General features: G+C 34.7%; 1 protein-coding gene and 1 long non-coding RNA gene across 3 annotated transcripts in view; one reads left to right on the top strand and one right to left on the bottom strand.

Moving 5' to 3' along the window:
- Nucleotides 1-9,261: 9,261 nt before the first annotated feature.
- Nucleotides 9,262-23,383, top strand: LOC148113126 (uncharacterized). The gene is made up of 3 exons (XR_015728672.1): nucleotides 9,262-9,497; nucleotides 12,157-12,291; nucleotides 23,317-23,383. It is a non-coding gene; the product is annotated as an uncharacterized LOC148113126 (long non-coding RNA).
- GPR26 (G protein-coupled receptor 26) overlaps nucleotides 12,529-25,220 on the bottom strand; it is a 34,716-nt gene continuing 22,024 nt past the window's right edge. For both annotated transcript variants that reach the window (XM_060682830.2, XM_034436400.3), the window contains one exon: nucleotides 12,529-21,154. In XM_060682830.2, coding sequence (XP_060538813.1) covers nucleotides 20,923-21,154 — 232 coding nt within the window. In that variant the 3' untranslated portion in view covers nucleotides 12,529-20,922. The remainder of the gene's footprint in view (nucleotides 21,155-25,220) is intronic.

Genomic DNA, 25,220 nt, shown 5'->3' with positions numbered 1-25,220 from the left:
GACATTAAGCAGAGAGCATCTTCCTTTCTCTCCCTCCATCCCTCCCCCCTCTCTCTTCCTAATCACTGTTTCAATGATGTAACTGGTGATCAAAGATATCAGAACTGTTTTCTCTCATGTAATTCTGCATTTTTGTTTACTCCTTAAAGCAGTACCTCTCAATCTTGGCAATTTCAAGTTGTGTAGACTTAAACTCTCAGAATTTTAGAATTGAAGTCCCCATATCTTAAAGTTACCAAGGTTGAGTGACATTGCCCTGGCCTAAAGAGGGTAAATGTCCCAGTATTTTTTTTTAATTTCCAGCAATAGCCTTCTTTCAAATTCAATCTTCCAGAGCATTTAGAAAAATGATTCATGTTGGGGTAAGGCCTGAACCGGAATAAATTGGAACAGCTTTTTTTCCAAGTCTCAGATCTTTAATTTTGGATTTTTCCAGAATCCTAGATATTATTTATTGGTTATTTTACCTCAGTTTCTAAGCTTTCAAAGAACTATGTTTATTTTTAATGCTCTGCTATTAATATTTTAATGCCGATAAGAGTTGGTTTAGTTTAGTGGCTTAATTTGCTTGTCAGGATAAATGGTTTCCTCATCTTTTCACAGCAATTTAGTAATATGAATTATATAAGTTCAAGGCAGCCTGTGGGTATGGCAGTCCAGGAATCTTTATCTACATTATCTCTTCTGAGACTAATATAGTCACTATACAGGCCTCTGTAATATAGTATCTTCTAGATATATTAGAATCCCATAATTTCTAGATAGCAGGCCATTATATCTAGCTAGTACCAATACCTTAGGTTTGACAAAATATTTTTCCTTGAAGCCCCAGGTGATGTACCAAATGATTTAAAAGTTGTTACAAAATTATAATTTTTAATGTGGCAGGAGACAAATGTGTTAAAGAAATGGCTCAAGATAAAGACAATATTAACTGCTTCTAAATGTAATTAAATGTAAATGAAATCAAAATTAGTCTGCATTTTGAAACATTTCTTGAAACATAGCTTCTAACATATATTATTCAAAGGTCAAGAGTAGCCATGGATGCAGCAAAATGATGTCCATCCTTAGCTTAAGTTTTGGAAATATCACCTGAAAATATCACCTGAAAATATCTTTTGGTTAAGCTATATGTTGATGAAGTCAACGTGCTATTTTCACTACTGTATTTGTCATTTGAGTCAGGAGCTATCCATATCTTTGAATGAGAAATACTGACTCAGAAAACAGTAATGTAGCCTAGCCCATGCTCAGTACCATCTGATGTATTGACAAGTATTTAGCAGTTGAACTTGTTCTTCCTATAGGATTTTGAGAGACTGTGGGAAATGAGAATAATACAGATTGACCCTCTGCTATTTCATATATGAACATAACTGTGAGGTTGAGCATTGCTATAAATTACCTTAATCTTTCAAGAGTCTGAGGATCCCTTAATATTACTAAAGCTGTGTTCGCTGTTTAACACACTAGATGAAAAGAAGGAATTGCTACACCCACAGTAGTTCACAGCATTTAAATGCCAAGAATATATTTTCTACTTGGATGGCATGCGGCCTAACCTAAGGAATTAGTCTCTTCATACCAAAGTAATAAAGAAATTCTGATTTAATGCAATTATACATAATGCTAATGATTCTGATGCAGTTAGGAGAAAATATATTTGTAGGAAAAGTTGAATCAGATTTTCATTAAGTTAAACCAAGCTTTATAAAGTAACTATTTTTTTTAAATTTTTTGCATTGTCCTGAACTTAAAGCTAAATATTAAGGAACAATGAATAAATAAACAACGGAAGAAAATAGGGGTTTGATAGGTGGAAAATATTCCTGGATATGATCATGGTTGTCCCAAAGGTGCTTATTTTTAAAAGGCAACCGGACTTTCTTTGTTTTCTTTGAAGATATATTGCTTCTTATCCAAGAACTTCTTCAGTCAGAACTGAGGAATTCTAGGAGCTGAAGTCCAAACATCTTAAAGTTGCTGAGGCTAAGAAACTCTGCTATACACATTTCATTTGTAAGAACAAATGAACTGAAGAAGCTTCTTAGATGAAAAGCAAAATATCTTCAAGGAAAATTTTAAAAAGTCCAGTTGACTTTTAGAAATAAGCACCTTTGGGACAACCATGATTTAGATGTCTGAGTATTTCCATAGACATCTAGGACAGAGATGGAACAGCTACTTCGCTTTTGGAAGGATAAAAGCCAACAATTACTTAATCTGCCTTTAACACTTATCAGAATTCGTGGGTCCATCGTAAAGCAGAAAAGAAGATTGAAAACGATAGTATATAAGCCTGTACTACAACAGCTGGAAAGTAACTTTGGAAGCAAAATAGAGATATTATAACCATATTATAATATAACTGTATTATATTATAACCATCAGGATCCATGGTGGCACAGAGGTTAGAATGCAGTATTGCAGGATAAATCTGCCCACAGCCAGGAGTTCGATCCTGATCAACTTGAGGTTGACTCAGCCTTCCATCCTTCCGAGGTCAATAAAATGAAGACCCAGATTGTTGGTAGCAATAGGCTGACTCTGTAAACCGCATGGAGAAGGCTGTAAAGCACTATGAAGCAGTATATAAGTGTTATTGCTATTGCTATTATCTGTTCATGAAAATATTTCTCCTATAGGTTCTTTTGTTTTCCATATAAATTATTATATCAGTATATTGCATTCTGAATTGCTTACATTTTTCTTCACCACATTTATTTATTTATTTATTAAAAGGTTTATATTGCCACCTATTCGCACACGGCAACTCAAGGCAGCTTACAAGGATATAAAACATCATATATACAAAAATAAAACTAATAAAAGAAAATAATCAAATAATAAATTAATAAAATAATATAATAGCCGCCCACCCTTTACACTGGCGACAACACATCACACAAGCCATTTAATGGACTCAGTCCTGCTCTGGGTTCCCCAGGCCCACTGGCAGAACCAGGTCTTCAGCACCTTCTGGAAGAGTTAGAGTGGGGGGCATTCTAATCTCTGGGGGAATGATGTTCCAGAGAAAGGGAGCCACCACAGAGAAGGCCCTTCTTCTGTGTCCCACCAGGTGTATCTCCCTACGGAATGGGACCCCCAACATTCCTTGCCTCCCCATTCTAGTGGGTCTGTCCCTCAGATAACCTGGTCCCAAGCCATAAAGGGCTTTAAAGGTGACAACCAGCACCTTGAATTGTACCCAGAAGCAAATTGGCAACCAATGCAGCTCCCGCAGGAGAGGTGATACATGTGCACACCGAGGTCTACACAAAACCATGCAAGTCGTTGTATTTTGCACCAATTGGTGCATTTTGCACCATGAGTGACATTGCCAGGAAACAAGGTTGCATCTAGAGGCTATAATTAGACCACCTATGTCATGTTTGGCAGAAATTGTAATAATGCAGATCCAGTTTGAACACCTGGTTTATATGGCTCCTGGCTATTTGCCATTACAAACGAAATGCGTAGAACAGTGTTTCTAAGCCTCAGCAACTTTAAAATGTTTGGACTTTAGCTCACAGAATTCCACAGCCAGCCCTAAGAAACGTTGATAGACCCATTCTATAGTTTTTGGACCCATTGTAATGTTCTTTATATCTTATGGTACTTATTTTTTTATATTTTTTATATGTCATGCAATCCATTTTTCAATTGTGAGGTAACAAAGTGGCAACAGTATGTGATGGTTAAGCTATGTGGAAGATGAGTGATGGATTCTAACATTCTGTAGACATCACTTGATTGAACGCAAATATACACATCCCAGGATAATGTTGAAGGATCCAGTCTGAGTCAAAGGTTTATTCTTCCAAGTTTTCAGGCTCATGCTGGAGCCCTCATTCTGGACACATTCAGACATATTCTGGAGAAAGAGAAATTCTCTGAGGATGGGGTCCAGCATGAGCCCAAAAGCTTGGAAGAATAAACCTTTGGTCCTGGTGACTCATTCAGATTGGATCCTCAGCATTGCTTGAAGTTTAAAATAATGTAGCCTAACCTGTGAGCAGAAAGAAAGCCCAAATGTCTAACCATTCTCAAATACAAAATACTCTTTGGACAGCACTATTAAGTGGCCATGTTTCCTGATTCATTCAGCTGGTTCCTTTAAATTATGTATAAATGGAGCAATTTTTCATGGGAATGGCTCCTGAAAGGATGATGCCAATCACTGGAGTTTCTCCCATAAAAATAACATGGCAGTTGGACAAAGAGAGTTTCCAGTGCTCATGAGAAGGGTATTGCCTTTTCGATGTGGATTTAAATACTTTGAAATAAATAAGCTTTCTTCCCTATACAGCAGCAGTTGTCATTTAGCAGTTTTGTAAAAAAAAGCCAGCTGTTTAGAGTTATGCACACAGTAATTGAAATCTTCAGAGTTGCTGTTCTGTTTGCTTTAACCTAAGCGAATTGAAAAAAACAAAACAAAAAGAGCATTAAAAGATGTGTGTAGGTATTCTTCTCTGGCAGCTGCCAAAGGAGCAGATTCCAAGATGCAAATTAGCCTTTTGTTAGGAAGTTTGTTTACTTTACAGGTGATGCAAAGGAGGTAGCAAAGGACAGGAGTGCCAATCAATACGGATGATGGAAACTGAGCCAAAATTCAGATTGATGAGATGCAGAAAAAGCTGTTAGTCATTTCAGTTGATAGTGTTTGATAATAAAATTATTTTGAATATGTATTTCCTTGTTATAACATGTTATTTTCTTTTTTTTATTAAAAAGTTTTATCAAATATTACAACAATTTTTCCCCTTCCCTCCTCCCCCTCTTCCTCCTCCACCCACCACCCATCCCCCATCCCCACTCTCCCTCCAACCCCCCTCCCCCCATCCCGGACTTCCCAGAGCAAATACAGGGTATAACATTTAACAAACATAAACTAAAGTTCTCATTAGACTGCTTAATTTCTTCCACTTTTTCATCTATTGCTTCAATATGGCCTGCCAGACCTTGAACTGCCATAATATCTTCTCTAATTTCTTGATTTCGTTTTTGAATAATCTCTTTAATTTGAACTATCTCCTCAGCAACATCTCGAATTTTATCCTGAAACACCAAAGTAATTTTTTTTTCTGTAACAGAGGCTTGTGTTTTAAGGGCTTCCTGCAACATTTCAAGTGTTAATATTGGTGGTTCCGTTGGAACAGAGAGAGATTGCAATTTGGATGTTTGAGCTGACGAGCTCCCAGCACTTTTGGGGACAATAGTCTTTATTTGTTTTGAAGCCATTTTAGTTTCCAATTTGAATTTATTCAGCAGCCAGAACAACAAATCCATCAAATCCAAAAATTCCCAGTCTTTAAATAATATCAATCCTTTTTTTAAAAAAATCACTGCTGTAGTCTTTTTAGCCTTTAATCTTCTTCTTTTTTTTTTAAAGCAAAAATCTCTAATTTTGAACAGGGGCTACCAGCGCTAAACAAAACTTTCCTTTTTAACTTTCGCTTTCACGCCCCATTAAAGCTCAATCGCCATCTTAGTTTCACTTTCTCCCCTTAATGAGTCAGAAGGAAGTAATACACATTTGGAGTTAAAGTTCAGTACTTGCAAATCTGATCTCTCCTGAGTTTGCTCAGCCTGCTTCCGAATGATGTTTATTCCAAGCGTTGTTTGCAGGGGTGATCACGGCGTCTTCTTCTGCTTAAAGCAGAAATGTCCCAGATCCGGAGCTCTGTCGGGCTTCCAGGGAGCTCTCACCCTTCGAGCCCCAGAATTGTTCCTGGGGCTCCTTGGGGACCTCTACCTACACCCGTCTGCTCTGTTCCTCCCCTTTTCCCGGGGAGAAAGTTTTCAAGCCGCTAGACAGCTGATTTGCGCTGTTCTAGCGGCTTTACGAGATCGCGGTTTGGTGCTCGCAAAAGGAGTGTCTTCGGCGCCTATGGTGCCACCGGAAGCATAACATGTTATTTTCTTTTTTACCTAACAATCCCTTAGTGTATGCATCATTTTATCCGAATGAATCTGTTTTATTTTTTTAACCAAACAAATCTGAATTTCAATGAAATGCCGTGCTATCATTAGTTTTTCAGCTCTGCTCCCATTAAAAATGTGAGATTTCTTTTATATTCTTAACTCCTCAAGTTATTATCTTTGAAACTTCCTAAGAAATTTTAATACAACTCGAACTGCACATTGTATTTTTAAAGCATATTATATGCTTTAAAAAGTTTAATTGATTAGAAAGCAAAGTGGCTGTAAGATATTAGAAGGAAGTTTCATATGTCTCTAAGATTATTTTTGTTGGGAAGAACTGATAGAGAATAGAATGTTAATAGGGAATTTTCCCAAGAAATAATCACTTTCTAAATTGGCTAACTAGACTTCAGAGATAACAAGTCTTGCATTAGATCTTTAGCTGCTCCAAATCTTAACACAGGTAAAAACATGAAAAAATCAGTATTTCATCTATCTCTTGATCAATTTTGACATTTGACATATCTGCTTTCTGAAAATCTATGGCTATTATAATTTGTAGAGTATTGTTCTGTTATGAATGCATTACAGTGCAGAGACAGAAGCAATAGCTTGAGTCTAGACATGGCAAATATTACTTCTCTTCTTTCAATAATGGAGGCATCAGGCTTTTAAGTCTGGAAAAATTAGCAGTTTATTATTTGAAAGATACTGTGGATCAAATAGCATAATCTCTGAAATTCATTACTGCATATATGGTGCACACATGCACAGACAGACACACACAGATGTACCAATTCTAATGAAAATTGTTCTTTTCATGTTTCTATTTGCCATACATAAAGTAGAGTAGAGATAATTATATAATATTCTTTTACCAGATTGTAAAACTAGAGTCATATGACAAGTGGGTGCTGAATGAATGAATGAATGAATGAATGAATGAATGAATAAATGAATGAATGAATGCTGAAGAAGCTTTTTGGATGAGAAGTGAAACATGTTCAAAGAAAAACAAGAAAGTCCATTTGCCTCTTGAAAAAGCACCTTTGGGATGAGAATGAATGAATGGTTTTACACATCTAGAATCACTTCCCATTAAACTGTTCTATAATCTGTGGCTAATTGCTTCCCCATAATGTGATTAATAAAGTCCATTGTTCATAGATAAATTACATGCTAATAATCATGACAATAGTACCTCATTTCATTTGGTCTTTCATGAATAAGAATCAGCTATTATTATTATTATTATTATTATTATTATTATTATTATTATTATTATTTATTGGTTAATCTTTAGTGAGATTCACAGCCTTTGAGGCTGGTTAATAGCTCAGCAGCTCGAGTCCTAACCAAGGACCTAGGAACTGTTAAGATATCGTCGGAGGATGTAAGCTGTTCCGAGTAAGGTGGTTTTTTGTAGAGTCAAAATGTTCAAGTCCGGCAAATTTAGAATTTCTAAATAGTGGGGTAACCCTTTGGGTATTGCTCCGAGGGCTCCAATTACAATCGGGACAACACACGATTTCTTTTTCCACAGTCGCTCAACTTCAATTTGTAAGTCCCGGTACTTTGTGATTTTTTCTTGCTGCTTATCTTCAATTCGTGCATCACCAGGTATTGCAATGTCAATGAACCATACTTTTTTCTTTTCAACTATTGTTATGTCAGGTGTGTTGTGGACCAAGTGCCTGTCAGTCTGAATCCTAAAGTCCCACAAGATCTTGAGTTTCTCATTCTCTAAAACTTTCTCAACCTGATGTTCCCAGTGGTTTTTGCTGTACTCAAATCCAAACTTCTGGCACAATTTCCAGTGAATGATTTTAGCAACACGGTCATGGCGTTGTAGGTAGTCAGTTTGTGAAATTTTGCTTATTATTATTATTATTAATAATAATAATAATAATAATTATTATTATTATTATTATTATTATTATTATTATTATTATTATTATTAGCTTTAATTTATATGTCGCCCTTCTCCAGAGACTCAGGGTGGCTTACAATGCGTTAAGCAATAGCCTTCATACTTTTGTATATTTATACAAAGTCATCTTATTGCCCCCACAATCTGGGTCCTCATTTTACCTACCTTTGAAAGGATGGAAGGCTGAGTCAACCTTGAGCCTGGTGAGATTTGAACTTGCAGTAATTGCAAGCAGCGGATGTTAATAACAGTACTTTAGTCCACTGTACTAACAGTGGACTAACGATCAAATCTTCTTATCTCATTTTATCAACAGGCTGATATGTTCAATTAAAGTATAACATAATAAACAAAACTAAAATAACTTTGAAAACTTTGTTTTCATACAAATGTTTACTACATAACTAATTTATAGAATTGGAATCATATTTTCATTAGTAAGGTTTAACAAAATTAAAATACACACACAGACAAAAATGTTATTTCCTGTGCTGAAAACCTACTTTAAATAATAAAAATATTACACCACATACAATATATCATAGAACAGAACAGAACAGAACAGAGCAGAACAGAATAGAATTCTTTATTGGCCAAATGTGATTGGACACACAAGGAATTTGTCTTGGTGCAGATGCTCTCAGTGTACATAAAAGAAAAGATACATCATGTTTTAATTCAAGTCATCACAACAAAGAGACCTCTTTTAATAAATACATATTAGTAAATTCAAATAATTTTAACCTCCAGATTGAACAAAGAATCATCTTACTAATTTAACCACTGCAGTGATTCAGTTAGCAACTGTGGCAAGAAAGGTCCTAAAATGGGGGCAAAACTCGCTTAATGACTATCACATTTAGCAAGAGAAGTTTGGGCCTCAATTTTGATTGTAAATCAAAATTGTACAGTTATCTTATTAAAAGGAATAGCCCTAATAAATTTTGTAACCTGATACTGAGTGTGTGCCAATTTTTTCAAGTTTCTGATCCTTTATAAAAGTACTAGCACTAAATTGAATAGGGGGAAAAAGACATATGTATCATAATTTGCCATGCCAGAATTTGTAATTCTCAAAACTCAGTTCATAAAGTTTCATTGTTTAAATGTCTATCACAGTTTGAAATGTAATGATGTAATGAATTCATCACAAAAGCATTATTGTTCAACCAGGAGGCCTAGATTTTTCTTGATACATAGTTTGAATGATATAGTCAAGACTATATTCTTGATCTTCTCTTTTTTATACAGTATTTTGACTAAAAATATAAGGAAAATGTACTAGTAATTATGAGATTTAGCCTGAAGATTTGCTGTACCATTTACTTTAGGAATATAGTATTTAAGACTTCAGTATTGTATTAATGGCAAATTTTAATTTGACAAATGGGAAGAATTATTAGTACATTAGATTAGTACTTTATACTAGAAAATCAACTTTTCTCCTGGATTCTTTCATTTGGGAATGGTTCTCTAGCACTTAAAGACCAGGTACTGCTGAATCAGAAAAATGTTGTAAACCTCTGATTTCCAGCTACCTTTCCAAAATAAAAAATAAACAGTAGAGTTTTAGAAAGATATGTAAATTGACATATCTTTCATTGATTCCTAGGCATGGAAACAGCCAGTGAAATAAAATGTAAGTACCTGGGATTTATTATCATTCAAACACTAAATAATATTGGAATAAGTATTTCATTTTGAATTCCTTTGGGAACGACAAGTAACTCAAAAATACGAGTTTTGCATTCTGAAATGATCTTTATAAAAAAATGCCAGAAAGGAGGAAATGTGCCTTGCAATTCAAGGCACCTGTTCATTACTTTCTTTTATTTTCCAGACAATTTGTAATCATGTCTTTTCAGTTTTTTCTCTGTGAGGGAGCTCCCTGTTTGCCTTTGCTTATTAATTAGATGTTCTGAAGGGTAAAAGGTTGTATGGAATAAAACTAGTTAAGGTTCCTTAATGTCTGCTACGACACTGGCACACTATGTGGTTTAAAAAATATGTAAAACTGAAACCAGTTCATTTACACCATGCCTCTACTGAAAAAACTGCTAAAGCAGAGGATACTCCTAATATGTTCCCATGTGCACATGTAAAATATAAGCTGATACACTTTACATATAGTGAAATATTAAAATTACACAATTAAATTTGGAGTTTACCTCAGAGATCTTCTAAGACGGCCGGTTGTTTGGTAGCTGCAACACAGAGGCAGCTATAATATCCCTAACTGAAGGATATCCTACTTAAATAATTTACAGACTATTGGTACTCCTCAATTTATGACCACAATTCAGCCCAGAATTTATACTTCTGAGTGAGACATTTGTTAATTGAGTTTTGTCCCATTTTATGACTTTTCTTGCCACGTTTGTTAAACCAGCTTGGCTGTCTCGGGAATTCTGGGAGTTGAAGTCAACAGGTTGTAAAAGGGCCACATTTGCCCACCCCTGTGTTAAGCGAATCACTGCAGTTGTTAAATTAGTAACATGGTCGTTAAGTGAATCTGGCTTCCCGATTGACTTTGCTTGTCAGGACTTTGCTTGACAAAAGATGGTCATATAACCCCAGGGCTCAACAACCGTCACAAATATGAACCAGTTACCAAGCATCTGTATGTAAATCATGTGACCATAGAGATGCTGCAATGGTCATAAGTGTGAAAAATAGTCATAAGTCACTTTTTCCAGTGCTGTTGTAACTTTGGTCACTAAAGGAACTGTTGTAAATTGAGCACTACCTCTACTCATTTGCTATATTTTCTTGGATACATCTGTATTATATATCAGGAGGAGCTATCTTCCGCATGATGCTGGACTACAATGATGTGTGTTGTATTTTGTCATTAGCCATCTTATAATATTTTCTTTTCTTTTTCTTTTTTTAATTTGATTTATATGCCTCCCTTCTCCAAAGACTCAGGGCGGCTTACAATGTGCTCAGCAATAGCCTTCATCCTTTTGTATATTTTATACAAAGTCAGCTTATTGCCCCCACAACTGGGTCCTCAATTTACCTACCTTAGAAAGGATGGAAGGCTGAGTCAACCTTGAGCCTTGGCGAGATTCGAACCCTGCAGTAATTGCAGGCAGCTGGTCTTAATAACCAGCTTAATAACAGGGTGCCTTAAATCCCTGTACTACCAAGGCTCTTTGAATAAGAAGGCAAGTTATAAATCAAATAAGTAATATTTGTCTATATTTGAAGAAGTATATGCTGAAAAGGCCCCTTTTCGTTTGGCATTATTGTTGTGGCAATACTATGACTTGAAAGGACTTCAGTGTACTATGAAATGAACATATATTATCAAATAGTGACCATGAAATGCCTCTTTCTAAGGATTTAGTAGGGATTCAGTACTCCTACTCAAGCATTAACTGGAAAAAGAAGAGTGGACACAAGTTTTCAAACACAGAGATGTATCTAAGCATTGTGTATTCAGTTTTATGTGCTCAGGCTTTCTCCTTGCAGACAAGTAAGGTCTGCAAGAATGCATCTTCATTACAGCCATGCCAGTGATGGTGGTAAAGGTAGTCGGGAGTCAAGATTTAATGAAATGTTCCAGGGATAATAATATCCATACAAGGTTAATGAGGTATCTACCCAGCATAAATCATGAATGAAGGATCCACACATTTCTGTAGAGGAGAATTGTCCTGATTTTGAGAGGTCCCTATTACACTTTGCAAATACTGAAACCTGTCCTTTCTGAAACCTGTTTTGGGTACAATAATTCAGGATGGGTATAGCTATAATACTGTAAAATGTGTATTTCACATCTGGGGAAGTCTTGTATAATTGCACCAAAAGATTTTTGCTGTTGTTATTGTTATTTTTTGGCCTGCTTTGTCATATTTTTTATTCTGATGTTCTAAAATAATTGGGTTCACTCACCTCTTCACTCCCCATTCTGAGCATTTTCAATAATGTGTGTAGAATTCAAAATCATTGATAATATGTCCTGAAACATGTTTAAAGGGGGGGGGAAATGATGTGTGCTTTTGACAAATGAAAATAAGCTGATGGTCACAGCTAAATGCCTGCAGTGTATCTGACCATGCTTCTTACATACAATGACCCTTCTCTACCTTCTCTTGGTGAAGGTTAAATCGATATGGAAAAGCAAGAAGAGATACAGGAACAGTCAGTTCTTGAAAGCGCAGAGTTTAGAAACAGAAATGAATCAATGTACTTTTGAGGTCCATTAATTAATTTAGGAAAAGGAACGATTTTGAAGAATTTTCTCCATGTGTTGTGTTTGCATCAGCCATATCCTCTTCTCAATTTTCTAGAATATCAATACAGGGAATTGCGGAGCTGCAAAATACAGATGAGTCTTCCAGTAAAGCTGCTACTTGAAGTAAGGAGAAGAGAGGAAGAATATGGAAAGAGACACTCCGGGGACAAAAGAAACACATCTAATTATGGTGAATCTTATTGCCGTACAAATTACCCTAGAATTTGTCCAATATTCTATTTTCTGCAATACCCTCTCACTCATCAAGAGTTATAGACCAAAATATACACAGTAAAAGAAAGCCATTAGCCTGTTAATGGCAGAAAATGAAATTGGAGGTTACTAAATTTAACAGATATCTTTTTTTTTTTTTTTTAGCTCTCTGGCTTTCTTCCCCCCCCCGCCCCTTACTTTAACAATATTGCAGTGAAATCAAAGCAGTCTTTATTCCTTTAATGTTCATATGTTTCAGGAAGAACAGAATAAAACTGAAAGCAGAATCAGATTTAAACTGTATGAAGACAGACAATTTTGTTTTAGTACTCTGACAAGAACATTGACAGTGGGTTTTTTTTTACAATTTCTTTTGTAGCACATGGATCCATAAATGTTGACTCTTGAACATACTGAAATTAAGTGCAGTAACATTTCTGGCCAAAATGAGAAGAATTGCTTAATTATACACAATTAGCGATTGGCATGCAAGGTGTCATATTTGGGTTATAAGAGCAATTGCATATTTGCTTTTCAATAAAGGGTACTTACATACTATCTAGATGACAACCTGAAATAAATACATTCATAAGAAACTTTTGCAATGGTAGTTCATTGGATCAATACTTTTCCTTTCGTTATATTACTTCCATTCTGTAAAAAAATCTCAAGTCCCTTAATTTATATATAGGGTATGTATATATCCTCTATTATTTTACTTGATATATTTTTATTTTTTAAAAAAAAATAGTTCACCGCTCTTCTGCTACAAAATCTGTTTGGTAAACAATCCCCACCATTTCTTTCAAAGAACATCCATTAATAACCACAGCATGATGAAAACACTGCTCAGACCAATGCAAATTCAAATACAATTTGCCAAATCAATAGGGTCACAGATGCTGAAGCCAGATTGTCCTCACATATAATAACAATTCTGTTAACATACAATTGCACAAACAACAGTTAAACTTATCCCACTCGTGTGAATTTTTAAAATATGGAAATAAACTCATCCTTGAAATTCCCTATTTTTATGAACCGCATATATCACAACTATTTATGGTAAATGTTAAGACTTTGGGGCATTTAATCAAGGATAATTGTGTATTTTTATTAATTAAATATTTAAATTATAAAATGTTTTCTATTTTTTCCTGATTTTGTTTTGCCCATTAATGTGGTCATAAATAGTGCAATGGTATTAACAAAATGATTGATTTTTGAATCAGTGGAATTCCTTGCTTGCAATAAAAAAAAGATAGCAATAAATCCCACTGATTCAAAAATCAATTGTTTTTAATTGCTTCTGCACTGTTTGGGATTATATTATATTAACAAGAAAAGGTATAAAAAAAATGAAAAACCTCAGATTGTCCCTGAGATTTGGTCAGTTTCACTTCCAGAAGGCTGTTATATATATCTGTTAATTTTATGGAATTGTTATGCCTCCATTTTCTTTTCAATTGATTATTTGCCACTGAGAGATATTTATTTAAAATGGGCTGTCATGTATTTTTTTTATAAATAAATAAAAACTCATGTTCTGAAATCTAATGGAAAAAATGGAATTGAAAATTCAAATTTTCAAAAATGGTAAATGGAGTGCTATTTAAGATTTCTATTTTCCTAGACAAAAATAAACAAATCAATCCTAATTCTATAGCATTATAAATATTTTCAGATTTTACACTACTAGACAATGTGCACTGGAGAACTTTTGACGTAAAGTCTTGGCGGCTAATTATCAACTCACACGTGACTGTTGAATTCTTTAGCTTCTTTTTTAAAAAGTCTAACTACAACATTTTTGCAAACAGAAATATTAAATATCAAATCATTCAATACAGTTTACAAGTGTTACAGTTACAGAAAGACTGAACAAGATAAATCTTTTTCCGCATGTATTAGAATTGAAATAAAAGAAATTAAAAAAAAGTAATCAAGCTATTGGGAAACTGTTATTCCTGATTTTCACCATAGCTTGTTTGGAAAATCTAGAAAAATAAGCCCAATCTATTTAGAACAAATGAACAACTACAGGTAAGAATTGGGATTAATGATTAAGATTAAACAATCACATTATGATTATTGTGTCATGTTATAGGAACTAATTTTATAATTGTATAAAAAATATAGTGGCTAAAATAAAAATTATATGAATTCACAAATTGACATATAGATTTTGATCATTTTGAAAAAAAATAAATATTATATTTATCAAATTATATATTATAGCAACTCTATGTTTCTATCAGAGGATTACATATCATTAAACCATTAATTATAAGTAATAGATCAAACTGATATTAAGTTAAATAATAATGAATCTTGTAATTACCATGGACATAATTTATCTTTATGACCTATTTTTATAGCCCTCCAGGTTAATTCCCATGCTGGAAGGTCATTGACCATACACATAATAGCAGGCATTATTCATTGGTTTGCATGAATGATTTTTTAAATATCAAATTACAAATTCAGTGCTGAGTTATGTATTTTACAATCAAAATGAGAGTCCAGGGCCCTCTGTTTCTGAATAATTAAAAGATAGATATTCTTTGGGTGGAAGGGATTCCTCAAAATTGTTTCTTGATTGCATTTCAGTGTGTGTTGAAATAGTTAAAAGTGTAATACATATACTAATACAACTACTTCCCTAAAAATCATAGAGGAATAGAATCATAAATAATATCAATTAAAATCTTCACCAATCTTTTAGTTTTTTGAAAAAAACATTTTGAAAAAAAACAAAACCTAATTATCTTACATTTTTGCCAAACATATAAAACACGTATAACTTGAATTGCAGTTGTTATCAATAAATTGTTGTATTTTTCCCTAATATAATATCTCAGTCTAAGTCCCAGCATGGCAAGGCTATTTTATTTCTATCGGCTTTGTGAAGAAGAAGAATGATAACAGGTTCTTGTGAGGAAATTTTAAAAAACCAACACCAACTTCTTACTATTAATTCTGGGGGAAAGGCACTCTGAAAGAATTATAATTGTATGAAATATTTATTGCTTAAAGTAATATTTGATTATCTAATGAATGATGGAATAAAATAGCTACATTAGTTATTACTTAATGAGGAATTAAACAATATGCATCCTAGGCAAGCCTGCATACCATACCTAAAATCTGTTCTTGTTTGTTAAAAATGAAACAAATGATAATATATTAAATTGGAGAACCTGTGATACCCTCAAATGTTTTGGCCCTAATGTATTTCAGCCTCAAGGTGGTCATTCACAGCAAAATGGCCATCAATTTCCAGTTTCAGATTGAATCGAACCATTAGTATTTTAGCATATTTGTTGGAAAATACTGGATTTAAAGGGAAATGTCCAATTATGCTACAATAGTTGATAGAAGACTCAAGAATAAACAACCCTGAAGATGTTGTTAAATTCTGACTATCAACAATGGTAGAGAACAGAAATTACTACTTTACAGTGGTCAGTAAAGAATCCTGAAGGCTTTTAAGCATATAGAATTCCATGGAATGAATCCGATTCATAGATTTGAAGAGAATGGTTAAGAGGTTGTTGGATTCCGACTTCCATGAGATCTTATCAACAATGCCAGAGATCAGAAAGTTATTGTCCAATTAGAGGACCTTGCATTCCTCATGCCTTATCGCAATATAGATATGCAGTTTATTACAGACGCACAGATAGAAACTTGACTCCAACCTAAAAATTGTCTGCTTTGATCTTAATTGTACAACAAAAAGACTTCACTGTGTGAAAATTACAGCAAATCTGAAGGAATCCAGTGACTTTACAAAAGCTTTCTGGAGAATTTTGTATGATTTATCATTGTACTACTTTATATATGTCAGTAAACAATCCTGAATGCTTTTCAGCATATAGAATCCCATGGAATGAAGATTCATAGATTTGCAGAGAATGGTTCAGCCAACATACAATGGAGAATAAATTCTTGCCTCATACCATGCTATAATGCATGGTGCAAAAATCAGAAATTGAGTGTATGTTTCTCTAAATATACTGGATACCAATTAGGCATGTTTGTCATCTCATTTTATTAAAAACATATGAAGCACTGTGGAAGATGAATTCATATATCATACAGTAGTGGCCAAAATTGTGGAAACCTTTGGAAAGGTGTATTTTTGAGGTTTGATGGCTAATAACACCACTTTTTTTGGAGTAGTACCATAAAATTATATATCAATGGAAAGAATTTAATCAAGAATGTAATGCTTTTCAACCTTTGTTTGAGAGATAAAAGTGGCTTTTTTTGTGGAATTCTAGATTGTAAGCCAAATTCCTGAAGTCTGCACCGAAAAGTCCTTGCACTCAACTTCACATTGCATTGCACCATTTCATCTTGTATACACCCAGATGATTTTCTTCTGTCACATAGGCACAGTCTCTTAATTTTTCTATCATCACTTGCTGTTGTGTACCTTTTCCTGCCTTTACCAGTGTGGTTTTGTAGTGACTGAATTTCCTTGTACCTCTTCAAAAACTTAGAAATGCCACCTTTAGTTAAGTTTCCACCAATTTTTCTCCTAATTTCTTTATAACTGTAGCCTTGTTCACTTAATAATACTATTTACATCACTTTCTGGGTGACCAGTCAACTCTTTGCACCATTACTTAATTTTATTATGTTTTACAAGCTCACTAAATGAACACAAAAAAAAACCAACCAACTTGATAGCGATCACATAAAACACTGACAAATGTCCTCCTCTCAGCTTCAATACATGACATCAATAACTGAATCCTACTGTGATCTGATTGGCTCATTGTCAAAACAAGATGACACCTGATTGGCTTTCTAAACACTCATGCTCATTGGCTGCAATCAGATGAAGGAAAGCTACCTGATATCAACCTAAGCAAGTTGTGCTTCCTTTTTCTTATTTGGCTATAACTTTTCATAGAATACAGATAATTGAACAAACTTTGTTGCATTAAATTATTGATTATATTATCTTTCCATTGATATATAATTTTATGATACTAGTCCAAAAAAAGTGGTGTTATTAGCCATCAAACCTCAAAAATACACTTAAAATAAAATACACTTAAAAATAAACTAGCCAAATAAAGATGTTGCTTCTCCTCCAGTTGTAAGAATTTAGATTAATATGATAACCAGAAAGTTACCTTAGCTCCTTAAAAATGACAGAAACCATCATCAGGAAATCACTTATCCATCTACAGATGTTCTCATACGGTCAAATGATGAAAGTAATACACTGCATCAAACAAGCCTATTATATAACTGTTCCCCATAAATCTCCAGGAATCAAGTAGTAAATGATACAGAGATACAGAATTTATAACATGGAATGAGAGTTAGAAACCAGATTCACGTCACCACTTTCTACACTATTGAGTTGATATCTTGCTGCTGAGTGAGAACAATCTTATAGTTGGAACATTAGCATATCCCTTTGGCTTTCCATTCAGCCATGTCATATAGACAATTCTTTCCTTGAACTGCACAGTTATGGCACAGTTATTTTCTTTTCAGGAGAATATTATATTTGAGCAAAGGTAATTTTGGCAACAGATAAATTTGCAACAGGCCCTAAGGATCAATGCAAAAACAAAATGAGTGAAACCAAATGGTTTTTTAAATGCAGTGATGATAGTTATCTAGAAACAGCAATATAAATTAACTGAAAATTGTGTCTTTCTCTTCTTTAACAGTTTAAAAAGAAAATAATAATGACATGGAAGTATTCTCATAGAAAGGGTAGCTTCTGTTGACCTCAACTTAATGCTATTAAAAGTAGGATTAAAAAACCATCAGTTAAAATAGATTTGGCAACTGTATTTGTATCACATATCAAGTCATTCTATTTTAAATAATAGGTCAACTAAAAGGGAGGAAGGGAGGGAGGAAGGAGATGCCAATACTGTTTTATATGATTGTGAGAGAGTTTTGGATACATAGTTACCACTAAATCATTGCAGGACAGTGAAGTACCATTCATTTCTAAGGAAAAAGCGGTTCTTTTTGTAAATGAAGATCTTTGATATCAGAAAGATCTATGAGGAAAGTAAAAATATGTTTACATAGACATGATTATAACCTTCCATAGAAGCAGGAACCTTATGCTTGGCTGTTCATTCCTTACAATTCTTTTTCTGAGAAGGGCTGCACTTTTTGAATGCTTGAAGTAAATTTAAATAGGGGAAATCATGTATGCAAAAGAGTTTTTGGGCAATGACGTTTACAGAAGATGTAAAACCAGGAAGGGTCGTCTGTTGAATGATACATTGAGGACAAAAACATGGTAATTTTTAATGAAAGTTATTTAGATGCCCCAATTCTGGTTGGGTGTAAGTGTCACATTAATATGTAAAAGTATAGTATTCATTTGGTGTGTCTGTGTGTCTGTGTCTGTGTGAAAGAGAGAGAAAGAGAGAGAGAGAGATCTGCAACTTCAGATAATAAATATCATGTATTTTTTATGATTCTAAATACAGTTGAAATTCTCAGAGGGCAAATTTTTTAATCAAAACTGATAGTTTTTTATTTCATACTCTTTCCTCATTTAAAAAAAAAACCCACTTAGCATAAATTTATGTTCCTCCCTCCCTCTCTCCCTTTCTTATATACTGTATATAGGCACAAAGAAAAAAGAAGGGAGAAAACTGTTGCCATTACCTATACCTGTTGAAGAATTTCTCATTGCCCTGTATACATGTATCCATACTTTTCATTCCCACAAATAGAGTGTTTTATTCTTACCTCAGAGACCATTTTCTTGCAATTATAATTCTAAGATCCAACTATTTCCTCCCTTCCAAATCCAATTATCAATGCACCAAAAATAAATAAATAAATAAAATCAATAGGCAGGATAGAAAGTTAAGCCTGAACTCCCATATCTTAAAATAAGAATTACATATTCTGGAATGTTTGTAGAATGGCTGCTAGTTTTAAATACAGTTGTACAGAATAGTGAGAAAGGGTCTTTTTTAGGTGTGGCAATTTTATTTCATAAATTTGTGCAAAAGAAAAAGAAAAAAGAATGAACTTGTCCAGCCTTTTTGATATGGATCAATGGGCACAAATAGCACACTGGGTACAGGTGGAACACCAGAGTAAGTGAAAGGGATTCAGCATCAGTAGAATTCCACTCTCAAGCCCATCCCAACATAACTCACAAAAGAGGAAAGAAAAGAATCAACTGAAGTCTGAATAATATATCCATTCACTTTACATTACTCAGTCTGAATGTTATTCTCAAAATTTAGTGTTAATAAATTCCCAATGTTTTTTCCGGTTTAAGCATTCCAGTTACTGGAAAGAAATGTCTAACGTTGTTCAGATACACTTGATGGTAGTTTCAGACTTAAAACACTTCTTTTTTCATACATTGTTTTTAACATAAATACTTTCAACAACAAATACAATGAGCTCATAGAACTGTCTGCGTGGAATCTGTGCAAACGTTTTGATCCAGTTCTTCTGAGCACTGACAAAGGAGTCCTGTACAACATTTCTGTATGCACCTCTTGAAGCTGTCAGTCAGGGCTTCAGGACCAGACAGAACACAATGTTCATAATGACTCTTATTGTGAAGAAGATTACATTCTAGACCGCCAGCAGTCTGTATTTAGCCAGTGTACTTGCAGACTCACATTAATGCAAAACACTTTAGGTATTTTTTTTTTCACAGTCAGAAAACCATAGCAATATGGAAACAATTTAGGTGACATGGGACACAGCTTCCTCTCTTGTGGGATGTCAGTGTAGCACACAATTGAGAAAGACCAGAAGGAAAAGACTAGACCTGTACTCCAATGGACACATGCAGATTGCAGAATATATTATCTCATACAATGGTGGTTCTTCTCAACCACTGAGATGGTGGGCCATGAAAGCTTCTATAGCTTTGACTGAAAATAGTGAAGCAGTGTACTGTAGTTAATACTTGAAATCCGCATAATATCCCCATTTTGATGTGTGAAAATGCTTTTGTGTGTAAGGGGCATGAGCATCACTTTAAAAAATATGAGCAGTGTCCTGGCCCAATAATAATACCTTTCTTGTATTTGCACATAATGAAAGCAGTACCTCAAACTAAGAATTTATAGATGAGATACCCTGATTCTCACTCAACAGGTTTATGTGCAATTAAGTATGACCTCATATGGCCATATCTTAGGAAGAATAGTTATGTCTATTTTGAATAGATCATGTAGTTATGTAATCACATTTTAGCAGGTGTCAATTTGCTGTCACATATCAAAAGTGTCACAAGGTCGTCCAGTGTTTTCATGTTTCAAAGGGATGGCAGATATGTAAGCACCATCCTTTACTATAATCCATACCAAATCCATGTTTAAATAAAGACAAGATTATGCCTTTGCAGATATGGATGGATATATTTCATGAAGCTGAAGGAGATCTTGTAGGCTATATTGTATATCAGAATTAAAAGGCATCCAACTTTGATTTAAAATTAATTACCTAAATTGCTGAACACTTAACAGGTAGGCTTTTCAAAACATTGTCAGCTGATGATCCCAGAGATGCCTGCCTATCATTCGTCAGCTTTTGTCCACCAGCATTATGCTACATTTCCAAAATAGTCCTTGCCTCTTCATTCGTTCCCTTGCAAAAAATTTCGATTTTGTGATTCACTTGTGAGAGCTGATGAATTTATTGAGCTTCTTTTCAGCATCTTATTTATTATGTCTTTCCACGTTTTCTTGTACTGGTGTCGTAACAAAGAATACACAAAAGGATCTGAAACAGCTTTACTATAGGCCAGACACTTGGAAATAACTCCCCAGTGAGCATTGATGGGAACTATTGATGACAATTCTACTAATCTGCCAAGAAAAAAGAGAGAAAGAAAAAAATTAGTGTCAGAAAAACATATCAAACATTTGAACGATCTATATTAAAATATCATTCAATAACCCCATCTCTACCAAATTTATAATCTCTGGGAAATTTATATGCATAAAAATGTAATAAACTATTACTAGAAATAAATAAAACTTGGTATATGCATGTTCTCCAGTCAATATGCATACATCTCTAACACCACATATCAAAATGAGTTGGGTACCTCATTCTTGAAACTATATTAAATCAACTGGATTTATGCAATTAGTGGAGACATTTTTCAACTGATCTGCAGAGAACTGGCTTGATTGCAGACTTTTTTTTCCAACTTATATTTTTTAATAGGTATGATTTTTTTTGTCAACATTGTTGGGCAAAGAAGCAGGTTATATCTCCCTACCATAACCTTCTTAGTGCTAACTGGGTGATCAGCAAGAGAATGAAAAGGCCATCAGTACCTCTTTTTTTCCATTGAATAAGTGATGGTTGGTCTAAGGACAATAGAGAAATCAACATAAACATAGATTTCTCAACATAAATCAAGACAAAAAAAACCCAAGGTGATTTTTTTTTGTGGTGACCATCAGACTGACTGCAGAATGTCTACACTGCAGGTAGAATTATAGTAGAGAAATAAAGCATCTCCAAGGCTTGTTAAAGATTGTGCAGGGAATGTTTGTGTGTGTGTGTGTGTGTTTGTGTGTGTGTGTGTGTGTGTGTGTGTGTGTGTATAGGAGGTTAGGGCAGTGATCAGTGAGTGATCAATTAATGATCCAGTAAATAAAGGAATTTTAAGCTTTATTATTATCTCAAGCAAACAGGTTTAAAACCATAGCATAAAAAGCATATATACCAAGCAATATAATACCTATATCTCTTACAAGCTGCCAGGAGCTCCTTAATAAAAACAGTAGAGAAACTCCAAGGGTAGACACTTTACACAGTACCTCTTCTAGGTTCTTTGCAGAAGCTCCACACAAACCACCCAATGTTTTTATTAAAACCTGGCACCATGACCCCATGGCCCCGCTATGCTCATGAGGTTGCAAGACCTGACCTTGATTGGTTTCACATGACTCTGAAATGGGAATTGAAAGTCTGAGACTTTTTTTTAGTAAGAAAAGCTTTGTAGCAATGAGAAGATCTCTGATTCCTGACTCTGTTATTCAGTAAAGAAGAGTAAAAAACAAGCTGGTTAATGCAGAATGAGTTCTAAACTTCTAGACTTTTCTTAATATGAAGCAGAAATCAAAACTATGTCACTAAACTTCTTGAAATAAGAAGACTCTTCTGCATTTCTACTACAAGTCCCACAGAATCTTCTGTGGGAAATTATACTGATCAGAAAATATGTTGAATTTTCTGGTTGTGGACAGATTATTTGCACAATTTCAATGAGCAATGATGAAGGCACACAATGTTCCATATTATCTAATAAATGCTCATTTTTGGTTAGATTTAGCCAAATGTTTTCCAGCATAAATTCTTTAAAATATATACCTTTTGGGTACTGTCCTGTCCTGGTGCATTGCCTGAGTATAATGTTCCATGAAAATGGATGTGATTGGAAGAGAGATCAAACAGGACCCTGAGTTCACCAAAAGCTTTCTTGTCTTTCTCAGTGGTGGGTGCCCCTGATTCAAACCAGTTCACAAGAACCGGTAGTAAAACTGGCGGGTGGCTCTGCCAACCGACCCAAATGTCATCATAGGTGATCTGCTCATGCGAGCTCCCAATGTGAACAGGTAGTAAAGGTAAGTAGAATCCATCCCTGTCAGAGACTATACCATGTGCTGAGGATATGTCTGTACCAACATAGCATCCATCTTGCTACTGGCCCATTCATGAAGGCAGGCTGAAGCCAAGTCAAGTGGATCTATGATGAAACTGGTATATTTCATCACAAAATAGAAAATTCTTCTATGCAAACATTCCATGTTGCACACAGACAAAATCTGTGGAGGGTCAATGATCTGGCCTGCTTTGGGGTTGCCTCTCCTACCCACAGAGCACTGTTTTGGCTAATAGAATCAACATAAACTTGTTAAATAACTATATGAGAGGGCAGGAAGAAAAATATTGATCTCCTAGAGACCTTTCATTTAAATTTTAATATGCACTCTCTCTTCTCTATCTCCTCTAGCTGAAATGAAGACATTGTCTCTAGCCTAATCCTAAGAGGAAATGCAGTAGAAAAATACATGGAGCTAGTGGAAGAAAGTGTGCTGGGAATGGTAACTTCAAAGAAAAGCATATTCCTCCCTACTCCATTGAGGCATTTGTAATGAATTTCCATCCAGATGGAACCACCGGTTTGCCTGAACTGGTCCGAACCGACAGCAGCCCACCACTGCCTTATGTGAAGATCATGATTCTACTGGCCTCACTCCTGAGATCAACATACTTTTTTTCCTATCTCAAGGACCAAAGTAAAGCACATTGGTCAGAGTCTCACTGTCTCTGTCCCCCACTTCTGTGTATGTCTAAGGAGATTCTTAGTCATTCAGTCATGGCTGTCCCAAAGGTGCTTTTTCAAGAGGCAACTGGACTTTCTGGTTTTTCTTTGAAAATGTTTCACTTTTCATCCAAGAAGCTTCTTCAGATCTGACTGGATGGTGGGAAAGGATTTATAGTCCTTGCAGACAGCTGATTTTTTAGAGAGTCATTGAGGCCACCTGAGGTTTATCTGTATCCTTTATCACTCTGCATTTAAAAGACAAAGGCCACTATTTTGAAGACAGCAAAGTCCACATTTTGTACAGAGAGAAGCCCAAGTTTGAAAGAGGAATCAAAAAGTCTATCAATGTCAAAATTGAAAAGCTCTCTCTCGACAGAGGTGGAGGAATACAACATCATCTGTCTCTAGTCTACAGCACAGTCCTTTCAACAGTTCCAAGAAGGCTCCACACCCATTTACAATACTCTGCAAATGACCCTGATGACTCAGGTAAATTTCCAGATGGCTTCAACAACTCTCTAAAAGAATGCAAATGACCAGCTGTCTGCAAGGACATCTTCCTTGCATAAATCCTTCCATTCCCCACCATCCAGCCAGAGCTGAAGGAGCTTCTTGGATAAGAAGTGAAAAATCTTTAAAGAAAAACCAGAAAGTCCAGTTGCCTCTTGAAAAAGCACCTTTGGGTGGGTGTGTATGAGCTCATTAAGTCTTTTTGAAATTTCCCTTCATAGATAACTTTACCTGTGCAGTCAAGAACATGCTCACAATTGCATCTGCAGAGGTAAACAATAATGAACCAATACACAAAGAATATTTATGAGTAGTACAATATAATGCTAGCATTGGAAAGCTGTAGCATATACTACCTTCAAGTGAACAATTAGTTCCACTTTCTTGTAATTAATTTCTGTCAAACTGTCAGTTTCAAGATTTTCTATCACATGCAGTAAGTCCCACTCTTATCTGTAAGATCTCCATTAAAAATATTTAAATGTACTCTTTTGGATTTTCCAGTATTCAGAAGGTTTTACAGTATTGTCAAAGAGAAGAAACAAGAGAATTTAGAGCAAAAGATAAAGTAGTTCACTATTGGAAAAATATAATTCATACATTAATGTCAATTGATCGATCTTTAAGTTGTCAATTTATATGTAGCTTTGAAAAAATAGATATGAGCCGCTGGGATTCGTTCCATGCACACTGAAATAAATCTTTCAATGCATATTGAAAATAATGAATTATCACCTTTACACAGCTTGTTAATTTTTTCTGTTAGGAAATCAAGCAAGTGTTTTAGATGCAATTATGGTTTGAACTTTAAAAGGCTAGATGTAACTCCCTCCTCTTTTTTTGGGTGGGAGTAATAAAAGACTAGTTTAACTACATCAAGAAGGCCGCAAAAGATAACTTTAAGCCATTATTCTAAGACATAAATTATAGGCAGTAGCTGTTATCGTTATGTGATTGTGCCTTTCTGAGTCTAGATCAGAATGTCTCAACTTTAGCAATTTTAAGATGCGTGGACTTCAACTTTCCAGAATGCTGAGAGTTGAATCCCAGCATTCTAGGAATTCTAAAATTTCCAAGGT

This window comes from Pantherophis guttatus, chromosome 6 (assembly GCF_059756535.1).
Source record: "Pantherophis guttatus breed Tessera chromosome 6, ASM5975653v1, whole genome shotgun sequence".
NCBI lineage: Eukaryota > Metazoa > Chordata > Lepidosauria > Squamata > Colubridae > Pantherophis > Pantherophis guttatus.
This window is presented reverse-complemented; position numbering and strand designations above follow the sequence as displayed.